At 37.2% G+C, this 13,587-nt stretch overlaps 1 protein-coding gene across 1 annotated transcript in view; it reads right to left on the bottom strand.

Moving 5' to 3' along the window:
• Positions 1 to 13,587, bottom strand: part of MKX (mohawk homeobox) — a gene marked incomplete at both ends in the record, with an annotated part of 77,582 nt that overhangs the window by 56,146 nt on the left and 7,849 nt on the right. Inside the window, 2 exons of the mRNA XM_081105991.1 lie at positions 9,285 to 9,620; positions 10,020 to 10,173. Coding sequence (XP_080962117.1) covers positions 9,285 to 9,620; positions 10,020 to 10,173 — 490 coding nt within the window. The remainder of the gene's footprint in view (positions 1 to 9,284; positions 9,621 to 10,019; positions 10,174 to 13,587) is intronic.

The following is a 13,587-nucleotide window of genomic DNA, read 5'->3' as shown; positions in this document are numbered from 1 at the left end:
AGAACACCCTGGCCACAGTGCCATCGATAAGGCATCACCCCAATCTGTGCCAGAGTAAGTTTTTCCTTGGTACATTTAGTGACGTGCCTCACCTGAGGAAATGTTAAAGGTGACGTTAACACTGAAACACATCAGTGTATCCTGCACCATGATCTCCTACTGGGCACAAAAAATGCTTCACAACTGGCTTTTCTGACTGGGCAGAGTCAAAATTGTTAAAAGTGGATGACTGGTGTTATTACTTAAGGCTGAGACTAATCTATCTTCCCAGCACCACTTTCCAAGTGGGTTGTCATTATCCCCACATTTTTTCTGACCACCTTCAGGTAACGCCTCAATGTCTCTAGTGTATGCACAAGGCAGAGGGAAGATACCACTGGTCATTTTCAAAAGCTGCTTTCCCCAGCTATGTTCAATTTCTATTACTTCCTCCTACCCCGCGACTCAATCACACACACACACACACACACACACACACACACACACACACACACCCCACAGGAGTATTAACTGGGATCTTCAGCAAACCATGCCAGTTCCCCTTAGGATGATTCCCAGGTGTATGTCTATTACAACCTACCACTTATCAACTGTGTGAAGATCTTTCTATTGCAGCCATTAAAGAGAGACATTTTTTAAAATGCACTCACACCTTGCCTAAATTCTTAAAAGTTCAACAATGGTGATTTAAGTATTTTTTAAGTAAAAGTCAATTAAACACCTGAAATTGCCAAAAGCAATTAGACTTACTGTACCGGGATCAGGCACAGCTACACCAGACCAAACAGCTCATATTCAAAGACCCAACAATTCTGTTGCTTAGTGAAGAGTCCAAAGCAATTTTCTAATCTGCAAATTAAAGGCTGAAGTAGAGGACCCTTTAAAATTCAGGGCTGGATTTATAAAATCCTTGGCTATTTCTCTTTTTAGTACAACGAAAAGTAGAGAAATTGGATAACAAAGAAGAAAGGGAGGAAAAGGTTATTATGCAGGAGCTATTTAAACATGCCATGCTTCATCTAACCTGAAAACTAAAAAATTCAAAGAAATTGGGCAAAGGGAACAAAATTATCATTATTATTACATTGACTTCTCAAAGCACAATTATAAATTATATAATTTCTAATAGAAAACAAGAACACAAATTTCCCAAATTGAAAAGTACAAAAATTCTGAACTGGAAGAAACCAATATTTACCTGAGTAAAAATTCTATTACATCAACAAGACAAATTTTGACCTGGAAAAGTATCTGTTTAATTTTAGAAACAAAGTAGGGAGGCAGAAAGGAAAAACTAACCACTTTTGAACCAAAAAAGAAAGAAAGGAAAGAAACCACTTCCGTATTCATTAAATAGATTGCCTTGTTATTTTCACAGACAGTAAAACCTTTTACATCCTTTTTAGTACTGGACTGGAGAGGTGTCAACAGTTCTTATTTGGTCTTGTCGGTGTGTAAAGAGTTTACAAACCTGACTAAATATAGATTTAGTGAGAGTTATGCACCTATATTCATTATACATAGGAGAAGGAGAAAAAGGGGCCCTTTATGCCAACCTTGAGTTTGGCTTGATGTTTTATAATTTACTTAGAGGCCCTCGGGAATGAAAAAAACCTCTCTGAATGGAAATACTGACACAGTCTTAAATATAATAACATGAACAAGCACTTCTATGAAATTGTACCAGGATGGACTGACAACCCCAGTAAGTTTGAAATTCATGGAGTATAAGAAAATCAATTGCAATTGATTTAATGCCAGTAGACAGTAATGCCAAAATATAGTGAATACACTGCAGAATCAAAATTTCATATTGATAAATTTGTTGGGTTTTTTTTTTTTTACAGGAATATGTGTAAAATGTGTGGGATCTTTATTCTCACGAGAGGAGGAAAGAGAAAATGTAAAATTTCTGTGTAGACTCTCCCCAGTTCTATTATATGATTAAAAATGCTTGCCCTGGCTGGTGTGGCTCAGTTGGTTAAGCATAGTCCTGTGTACGGAAATGTTTCCGGTTTGATTGCTAGTCAGGGCACATGCTGGGTTGGGGACTCGATCCTCAGTGGGAGGAGAGGGGGCGTGCAGGACGCAGCTGATTGATGTTGCTCTCACATCAATGTTTCTCTCTCCCTTTCTCTCTCTCTAAAACTCAATTAAAGGGCTTTAAAAAATAATAAAAATACTGATTCTGAAAAAGTTAAAGCTGTCATGCTAACACTGAGAGTGAATGTGAAGAAGTGTAAAATCAGTAGATCTAAATCTGTGCTTTGTTTCTTAAGCCTCACGTGCAAGGCTGTGCACTCGATGTGCACAAAGATATTACTTAGTGAAGTCCAAAACACTAAGGCTCCACTTATTTTTGTCTATCTGCTGTACTTTTTATTCTTTGGTGGATTTTATCACCCTTGCATTTTCTTGAAAGTCACTCTTTTACTTAAAAATCTGTTTAATTTTATTTTATGTTTTCTAAATTTTAAAACTTTTTTTTTAAAATATATTTTATTGATTTTTTTACAGAGAGGAAGGGAGAGCTAGAAACATCGATGAGAGAGAAACATCGATCAGCTGCCTCCTGCACATCTCCCACTGGGGATGTGCCCGCAACCCAGATACATGCCCCCGACCGGAATCGAACCTGGGACCCTTCAATCCGCAGGCCAACGCTCTATCCACTGAGCCAAACCGGTTTTGGCAAAAACTTTTTAATCTCTTAAACATCTCATGATTTTAAACTACATTTTATTTAATTTTTCCCCTCTGGTTTTAACTTTTTGTATTTGCCTTTTCTTCTTGACCCACTTAAAGTTATTTAGGATCATTTTCTTTCTCTTACTATGTTCACAGAGATAAACATATGTACATTAAAATGTACCGGCTAAATCAATAACACACTAACTCATTCATTTAAGAAACAGTTATGGAGCAAATACCTGAAAGATGCTGCACTAAGGGCTAGTGGGACTATAAAAATGAATAAAACGCCGTTTCAGCACCTCAACAAGCTTTCATATGTACATGGCAGTGGAATCAGCACAACAGGAGAAAGAAGATGCAGTTGCATTTCAGAAAGCAATTTGTCTAATTGACACAAATGTGAAATTAGTGTTACATCATGGGAGGTGGCCCTGGGAGGAAATACAACATAAAAGGACCAACACTGTCAGGGTCAAACACAGACCTAAAAAAACGTGGACATTTTGTCAACTGAGCTGCCATATACTTTCAGTTTGTTTGTAAGTCACGTTGTTAAAAGGGGCTGTGAGTTTCAGCGTCTACAATTACGTTTTGTCAGGCTCTCACATGATACCAAACAACAAAAACCCCAGGAGGAGCCAGCAAACTGCTCATGCTAATATTTTCTATTTTTGTTTGCCACTAATCTCTCAGTTTTTAATAGTAGGTGGAAAAAATAAACGTTTCATTTAAGTTGTACAAGTAAATGCATAAAAAGACTTACTTTTCAAAAATCAAGTTAATTTTAATTTCAGAAATAATCTATGTGAATGTGTTTTCCCATCACCATCACTGATAAATATTGAAGACGCTCTGGTATTTAGAACAATGCTTAAGTTTTTATAATTCCATAGTAACCCCAGGCCTATCCAATGGTTAGAATTTCTTGAAATCTCATTTAAAAGATTACTGCTTTAAAATAAGTAATTAGAAAAGATCCCTTTTTAAAAGGCAATCAGAAAGTCACCATTTTTATATACAAAGGAATTAGAGGCAAGTTTAGGGTTATGGTCATCCTAAAATTACTGAGTTGAAAGGATGGAACAACATATAAAAAGCAATAGGAAGGAGATTAGAGAAGAGAGACATTGATGCACATGCCACATGCCATGTTTGATACTGTAAGTTTAGGAGAGCAGAAATCCTACATTTAAAAAATCGGTACTTACATTTCTATCTAGAAATTTCATTTATGTGGAATGCCTCATTCATAGATGATGTTTGAAAGGAGGTAACTGTGTTTTTGTAGTAAAGATACAAGAAATTGGATAACCTTTCAAGTACTCTAGCTGGGCCGCTGATAGAGGGTTTTAGGGTTCTCTGCTGGAGTAGCTCGACAGTCATGTATTTGCACGCTAGGGAAAGAATATCTGGAATAATCCAAAGCACAATTCTTTCACTAAAAATAAGGAAGTGACAAGCACAAAAAGGGAAATAAAAATTAAAAAAAATAAAAAGTGTAGAAAGTAGACTTCCTGATCAACAAAACCCCAAAGAAAAACCTAGGATATACAGTTGACCCTTGAACAACATGGAGGTTAGGGTCGCCAAAGCCCCATGCAGTCGAAAATCCACATATGACTTGTAACTCCCCCAAAACTTCACTATTAGCAGTCTACCGTTGACTAGAACCCTTACCGATAACATAAACAGTTGATTAATACATAATTTTTATGTCATGTGTATTATATACTGTATTCTTGCAATAAAATGAGGTAGAGGAAATAAAATGTTATTAAGAAAACCATACAAAAGAGAAAGTATATTTACAGTGCTTATTGAAAAAAATCCTAAAATTACTGAGTTGTAAGGATGGACCTGTGCAGTTCAAACCCATGTTGCTCAAGGTCATCGGCACACAGAAACATACCATCGTTAACATCTGGCTTTTGAGGAAGTCTTCTCTCAAATGCCATGTGACTTTCTTTAGGCTACAGAAAACCTAAAATTGATGAAACATAAACTAGGAGTGATTATTCACTGTTCAAAAACATTTGCCAAAGCATCTCTTTAAATCTTTCTTCTGCTTCATTCAGCTACAATTTCTGTGATGAGCAGGCTAACACAAAACCTAGGGCTTCAGTGAGCCTACAACAGGGCCTGTAGGGACTGAGTCTCAATAAACTTTTTTTGTGTTGAATGAATACACAAAAGAGCACCTCGTATATGAATGGATTGTGTTTCTGAAAACTATCTGTTAACTCAGTTGTTTAGAACTGAGAATGTAATTCTCCAAACTATGGTTACATTTCAGACTAATTCAATGGTTCATGAAGTCATGAGCATACCTAAGTTTTGCTCCCATTGATACCAGCTTAAATTCTAAAGTATATGACATACAGGAAGAGAGGGAAAAAGAAACATCTCTTCCTTTGTGAGTCATCATTAGCCAAGAAAAAATGTTTGGAAATGGTATTTAGCTTTTGTCATTCTCCCAAATTTCTTTCTACTTCCTAGTTCCTCTCCTCAGTCACCAAAAGCCTCATGTTCTTATTTTGCTCCAACTGTGGCAAGCCATCCAAATGGATTCTATCTACCTCCCAAAGTGTTCCATGTACCAAATAAATGACCTTCCCTCCCACCCCCCCACCTCTCAATAAAAATCTGTTTCTTCAGGGATATTCACTTCAGTCAAGTAGACACCAGGTGTGTATTATTAAGAGGGATTTTAGACAGTTTAACAAGATGAAGTCTCATGGGAGAGGTTAAATTTATGAATTATACACCAGCAGAGCAGTAGGGCTCAGAATGTACTAGCCACTTAAAAGTTGATCATTTGTGAGCTGCAAAAAGAAAGAACAGAATAGGGAATTGTCCTCAAGCCAAGCAAAAGAAGAGGGGGAAGTCACACATTTTATTTCAAGACTTGCCTGATTTTTCCCTGATACTGAGTCCTGGAAGTCAGCTTGTAATGGGAATTCACTCTATCAAATACCTGAAAACTGTCATCTGTTACCCCAACATGATGAAAACGAGTTGTAATTTTAATTTGGATGACGTAATTCAGCTGATAGCACTGAGTGACTAAATTTTCTTGAGTATTACTTAACTGTATTTAAAATCAATGACCTTAATAATTCTGATAATTTCTCATGTTATAATTGCTGCTGTCAGAAATGTTTAACCAATATTTATTGAGTTAGATAAATAACCAATATTTATTATCCCCCTCAAAAAAAAAAGAACATTTTTTTTTCTGCATGTTGTGGAAGACTGCAAATTACAGAGAAATATTTAATGCCTACATAAAATCAATGAAAATGTATCTACTTTGATGGTATCTAGTAATATCTTCAATTAGGATTACTACTTTATAACCTTCCTGGCTTCTCCCTGATAAAACTTAACAAAAACCAGTGAAATTAAACACAGTAATACATTATCCTTCCATACACCAACTCCTTTAAAATGCACCATGAGATAGCAACTCTTTTACAAAAAAAAATGGATGAAAAAATAGATACATTTTTTAGCACGGATAAACTAATAAATTGTATTTAAAGTGATCAATTCTTGAAAAGAATTTAAAATTCGAAATATTTGTACTACTATAGAACTGGGAAGGGGGTAGTGTTAATAGCAGACTTAGAAGATTTCTCTTTAGGTGAGGAAAAAAAAAGATATAACCAGAAGGAATTAAAGGAATTCAAAGTAAGTCTGTATGCCAGAGAAAACCATAGCAGTTGTTCAGAAAGTATTTATTAAAATCCCCTGTTCTACTCCTTATGCAAGAGTGCTAACCCAGCCGCAGCTCTGCTGTCACTCAGTTCCCATAGAAGACGACAGCCATTTATTGTTTTGGTCAGAATTTAGCCAACCAGTGTTAAAGCACCAGTCTTTCTTCATTCTCCATCCACAGAACCAAAAAATTGTGTTCTGTTCTTTTAAAGTTTATAAACATGCATAAAAACCCAGAAGTTTACGTGTCTAGGCTGCTTTCTCATTGCTTGAGCAACTAAAAAATACGTTTTTATGTAAAAATAGAACTTGGCCATGGAATGTTTTAATAGAAATAAATGGTGAAGATATTTAACTTTGAAAAGCATCAAATATACAGGCATGCTATTCCTGCTTTAATTTTTTATTTTGTTTCCTCTGAAAAAGCATGCATTTCAGAAGGTTCAGTACACTGGGTAAATTTCATAAAAATATGACCTTGTTTTTACTGGGCAACAAAAAGAAATTTATAAGGAATTTAAAAAAAATAGTAGACTTTCAATTACCTAATCAAAATTAATTTTTATTATTTCCAAAAATCTTTTTTTTTGTCTATACACACTTGTATTGTTATAATTGTATTCAGTGTTCCCACAATTTTAAATTGTTTTTCACTTAGCATCACATTATCAATATTTCTTTAAATATATTTTTTTTATTGATTTTTCACAGAGAGGAAGGGAGAGAGATAGTCAGAAACATCGATGAGAGAGAAATATCGATCAGCTGCCTCCTGCACATCTCCTACTGGGGATGTGCCCGCAACCCAGGTACATGCCCTTGACCGGAATCGAACCTGGGACCTTTCAGTCCGCAGGCTGACGCTCTATCCACTGAGCCAAACCGGTTTCGGCCAATATTTCTCATGTTGTTTCACAGTCAATATAAGTATCATAAATAACAATTTTGACTTTTATGCTATTTTAATCTAGTTTGGGATTTGGATGACATTCACATTTTTTTAAAAACTGAGATAATTCCCATAATTGTATATGTTTCAGAGAAAATGTATGAGCATGGAAATTAATTATTTCTTCAAAGTTTGAAAGAAATCCAATGAGTCTATCAAATCATGTGTTTAGGGAAGCAGATTTACTAAAACCTTAATTTTTCCTGAATTAGTAGTGATTTAAAACTTTTCTTATTATAAGTTTATAATTTAATCTATGTGGATAATAGCAACTCATTTCACTTACATATTCATATACAACATTTTGTCAATAATTATTCATAGTATTTCATCATAATTTTAATAATATTGCTTAATACTTATATGATTGCTTTGCTATATCTCCTTTCTCATTTCTAACTTTAACTAGTGCAAATTTTTGCTTATCTCTTTTACTATTGCTTTCAAAGAGTTACCTCTTGATTCATTTATCTATTTTTCAGCTTTCCATTTTACCTTTTTTAAAAAAAAAATTCTTTTCAATTATCTGTACTTGAATAAGTTATTTTCCTTTCTCTGTAAATTAACATTCATAAAGCTCTAAATTACTTCCAAGTTCTGCTCTAATCATATTAGTTAGATGTTAATATGTAGTTTTAAATTTTTTGTTATTAGCTAAATAGTCTTTTATTGCATTTTTTACTTCTTCCTACACCCAATCATTATTTATAAGACTATTTTTGTATTTCAAAATGTTTGGAGTTATTTTCATTGTTGGAATTGGAGATGCAAACAAAAATGATATTAAGTCTTTAAAAGTATATTAAGATTTTTCTCTGAATCCTCAGAGATAATGTATCTTGTACACATTTATAGGCACTTGAAAAATCAGATTTCTGGCTAGATAAGCTGAAGGGTATATTTAACAAGCCAAATTTAAATTCCTTTATAAAGTCATATGGGTCACATATCAGCCTCCTTGATATGCTAAGAACCAAATGTAGTAACATTTGTATAGCATTTAGCATAGAGCCTAGCATATCATAACTACTCAATAAAATGACGGTGGCTGTGTGTGTAATCATAACAGTAAAGGTGAGTTGTGGTTACGTTAGTATGTGTAATAGTAACAGTAATGGCAGTCTAAGTAGTAGTTACATCCCTCCTACCTGTTGTGCTGGCTTAGCTGTACTATAGATCTGGAGAAGAATAAACTAGTAGTGTGTTCTAGGGCTGGATTTTCTTATTTAGGACATAATTTGGCTGGACTAGATGCTTTCTGAAGTTATCTTCAGGACCCAAACTCTATTTCCACCAGATATAGGCTGCACATGTCCTTTATTCTGAAACACTGTGTGATCAAAGTTCTCAGGGAACTGAAGTCAAGATAGAAAATTTTACCAAACTCACTACTCCATCTGAATGTTTTGAACAAGTAAGAATTGATTCATTGTTTCTGAAATACAAGTAAAATTTCCAAAGCAATTTAAGCCAGATACTACTCCATCACAGAAGTCTGAAGTCTTGGTACCTATGATAATTTGTGTTTATTTTCCACTATTATTAGCAAACAAAGAATTTAAGAGAAAACATGGAATACAGAGTATTAGCATGTCTGACTATGGAATCCAGAACATTCCTCCATTAAAATTTATTGACAAAGGCCAAAATATATTTCATCTAGGAATGTTTATCATTAAGATTAAAAATTATTATTAAGAATAAAAATTCTTATCATTGTTATTAAGAATGAAAATTTCCCATCATCTATTACGAGAATCTCTACTAATTAAAAACAAAGCAAAAACATTAAAACCTTATTATGGATAATCAATGAATAACCTATTGCAAAAGCAATAAAAACCATGGCTTTATACCTGCTGAAATAAATGCCTCTGCTGCCGTTTTAATGGTTTTAAACAAGGTACAAAAAGCAGAGACTTACCCGTGCGATAGACAAAGTTGCCTTCGGTTTCTGATGACGAAGGAGACACTAATTCTTCCTCAAATTCATTGGAACTAAAAGATCCCGAATGGTTTCTTTGCCTTGTTTTTCCCATCATGGCAGCGTTTGTGGCCATGACATGTCTCAAAGAGTCGTTAAGGTAACGGTTCAATAAGCTGCTCTTGTATTTTGGGGGTGACACGTAGTCCTCATTGGTCCGTGACTCTGGCCTCACTCCTGCCTTTATGACTGAGCTCTCACTTTTAATCACAGGATGGTGAATGGGATTATTATAGCCCCCTTCGTTCATGTGGCTTCTTGGAGGGTTTTCTCCATCTAAAAGGGAAAAATATCACTACGTAGGACTTGTATGCACTTTTCCCCAGCCACCCAACTGTTATGCTTAATCATTAAAAATATATGTAAAGGAAGAATATTTAAAGTGTATAAAATTATCTTTTATATTCAAGATTAATTTTTAGGCAAAAAAGGAGGAGTCTATGTGATCTGTCCCTATGGTATTTTAATTTTAATAATTTTCACAGAAAATGTTATTCTGACACACAATGAATTATAAACAAGAGGAAACAGCCATTGTCATTTCTAGTATTATAAAAGTGAAAAGGAACCATTATGGCACCATCATATTTTGTAGGATTGACCTTAAAAATAGCAATTGAGGTAAACTTATTACAAAGGCAAAGCCAATGAAGCAAAATAAAAATATGAACAAACCTTCAGAACATGAATCATCGCTGCTTACACTAAGCCGCTCAGCATTTCCTTGAACATACTTGTTGTACAACTTTATTCTTAAAGCCCAGCTTAAATCTGGCTGTCGAACAGTATTCTTAAGTCGACGTCTTGCATTAGCAAACCAATTTGACACCTAAGAAAGTATTATTTCTCAATTAACAAAACAAAAAATTACCCATCATACAATTACTTTCCCATAAAGCACCTAAGCCTCTCTCAGTATCTCTGATCACTACATATCCTCAGGGTGTTGCAGTATCAGATACTCCTTCCACTCACTCATTCATGCGTTCAACAAATATGCTGAGCACTAACTACAGAGATTGAGCACTAATTGTATTCTGGGAATTTAAAAAATGCAGATGCCTTGCCATCAAATTTTCAGTCTAATCAAAGAGGTAGAAGAGTATACAAATAAGTCTAATCATAGGAAAGAATGGGAAGAATAGCTTAAGATGCATTAAAATAAAATGATACAGGCTCTGATTGGTGCTGCTAGATGGTTAGAGTGTTGCCAGCTACACCAAAGTGTCTCCAGTTTGATTCCCATCAAGGGCACATAACTGGATTGTAGGTCCCATCCCTGGCCTTGGTAGGTGCAAGTGCAGGAGGCAACCAATCGATGAGTCTCTTTTACATTAATCTCTCTCCTCCTACCCCCTCCTCCTTCCCTCCCTCAACTCTCTCTAAAACCAGAAAAAAATATCCTCCGGTGAGGATTAACAAGAAAATTAAAATTAAAAAGAAAAGAAAACAACACGGGATTCCAAAGGAAAGAGGGGATACATGTGACTCAAGACTTCATGAGAAATTTAAGGTAGGCTTTGAAGGAAAATGTCAGGTATAACGGGTAGGGAAGTGTGTTCCCAATGAAGAGGACATTGGAACAAAGATAAGTCACATTGCAGAAAGAGTGTGGTAAGAAGAGAGAGTTAAAGATGACTTTGAATCATCAAATCTGTGTAACCAAGAGGAGGATAGTACCATTTTGAGAAAGAAAGTAGAACTGTTTAAAGACAGAATGATATGTTTGTTTTGGGGCATGTTTAGTTGAAGGCAACAGAAGAGTATACGGGTGAGATGCGCAGCAAGAAAATATAATGGTACCTGACACTTAAGGGAGAGGAAGAGCAGATTTGGATCAAATGTGCAGAGGTGGTAGCTGAAATTGTGAGAGTAAAGAGAACGAAAAGATGGTCAAGGACCAATAGAAACCTCCAGTGATTAAGGATGTTTATAATAATAAAAGCATAATATGCTAATTAGACCAGACATCCTTCTGGACGAAGCCAGGGCTGCGAGGGAAGTGGGGGTCCCAGGTGCCAGAGGGAAGCCGGTGCCCGCAGCTGGGGGAAGGAAGGCCTACTCTTGAATGACTTTTGTGCATCGGGCCTCTAGTAGGAATATAAAAGAGGAACTGGCAAAACAGCCAGAGATAAAGACAAGTGGAGGAAGAAAAGACCAAATAACACCCAGCTTTAAGCTAGAAGTCAAGTGCTCTCAAAGAAAAAAAACACCACAAAACAAAGTACAGTTACTTCCATTGCTTTTTTTTTATAGGATGCTACTGAATTTCTAGAAGCTACAATGGTACTTGAGGTTTCTTTTAAAACATCAGGTTATCATCAGAATATATTTATGAAAAACCTGAGGGACTGATTTTTACCCTTAAAGAATGAAATGTGGAAAGAGAAATATATCTTTCTGTCAATTTGTTCCAGACCACGGCCCCACATTACCAACATGGTTTGTGTGGCAATGATTGCACTGAAAGCTTTTTTTCTCCTTATTTTAGATTTATAATATAAATAACGCCATTTTTGCATATTGCTCAAGCCCTAATTGTTGAGAGTAGACCTGTGGTGATTCCTACTTAAAAAAAAATCAACAAAACAACACAGCTGCAATTTTTCTCTCTCTTTGTTTCCATGGGTAGAACATGGTAGTTTCCCCCATTTACTTAAATACTTGTCTGCATAAAATACATCATATGTTTTATATAAATTCATATTACTGCCTTTTGTCTTAAGCAATTGTTCTCTTAAACTTATATGTAATAAGGTAACATCTCACCATGGCATCTCAGATGTCTTAGTCTTCATCAACCCTCCTTCCTCCCAAGCTATGCTATTATTACTACAATTCAATCTGACTTCAAATTCTCAGTCTTTCCCAACCTCTATAGACAGACAATTTCTGGGACTTCTCATTCAATAAACATGTATCAAGATGCTCTTGTGCTTTAGCCATGGTATTAAGTTCTAGGAATGGATAAATTGTGTCCCATGCACACACAGAAGGACCAGCAGTGAAAAACTTCCAATGATTAATTGTGATACACAGGTTACTGCTACGGAAGCACAAAATGCCTGGTCCATTTCTTCACTACATTTCTCAAATCTCTTTCTATTGTCCAAATCATAGCCAATGTGTTTGTCCCAGTCTTTCTTACTACTGACTAGGAATTTTAGAACATTCTTTTCCTGAACTTCCATTCTGTCCAATTGAATAGATCTTAACAACCACCTTCAAATTTGTGTTGATGCACCATAATGATTTAACTAGAGGCCTGGTGCACAAAAATTTGTGCACTTGGGGAGGGAGGGGTGTCCCTCAGCCCGGCCTGTGCCCTCTCGCAGTCTGGGACCCCTTGGGAGATAACGACCTGCTGGCTTAGGCCTGCTCCCGGGTGGTAGAGGGCAGGCCCAATCCCTAGGTGCAGCCCCTGGTCGGGCTCAGAGCAGGGCCGATTGGGGGGTTGGGGCACCACCCCCTGTCACACTCAAGGCAGGGTCGATGGGGAGATTGCGGCGCGACCCCCTGTCATGCACAGAGCAGGGCCAATCCGGGGGTTGGGGCACTGCCCCCTGTCACACACAGAGCAGGGCCCATCAGGGGGGTTGGGGCTCTGTACCCTGTCATGCACAGAGCAGAGCCCATCAGGGGGTTGGGGAGCTCCCCCCAGTCACTCACAGAGTAGGTCCGATAGGGGAGTTGGGGCACCGTCCCCTGTCACACACAGAGCAGGGGGGATCAGTGGGTTGGGGCCGATGGGGAGGTTATGGCTCTACCCCGTCACACACACAGAGCAGGGCCCGGGGGGCAGGGGTTGTGGCCCCACCCCCTGTCACACACAGAGCCACAGGGCCGATCAGGGTGTTTGGGCGCTGCCCCTTGTCATGCTGATCCCGGTGCCAGGAGGCCTCACGGCTTCGCTGATCCCGGTGCTGGGAGGCATATTACCCTTTACTATATAGGGTAGAGGCCTGGTGAATGGGTGGGGGCCAGCTCATTTGCCCTGAAGGGTGTCCTGGATCAGGGTGGGGGTCCCCACTGGGGTGCCTGGCCAGCCTGGATGAGGGGATGATGGCTGTTTGCAGCTGGTCACACACCCTTCAGGGTGGGGGTCCCCACTGGGGTGCCTGGCCAGTCTGGGTAAGGGGCTGAGGGCTGTTTTCAGGCTGGGGGTGACTGAACTCCCAAACGCTCCTTTTTTCCTTTTTTTTTTTTTTTTTTTTTTTTTTTTTTTATTCTGGGCCAGCTTTAG

Source organism: Myotis nattereri (genome assembly GCF_964212035.1).
Source record: "Myotis nattereri genome assembly, chromosome: 1".
In the NCBI taxonomy this organism is placed as follows: domain Eukaryota; kingdom Metazoa; phylum Chordata; class Mammalia; order Chiroptera; family Vespertilionidae; genus Myotis; species Myotis nattereri.
Note: the sequence above shows the minus strand (reverse complement) of the source record. Positions and strands in the feature narration are given on the sequence as shown.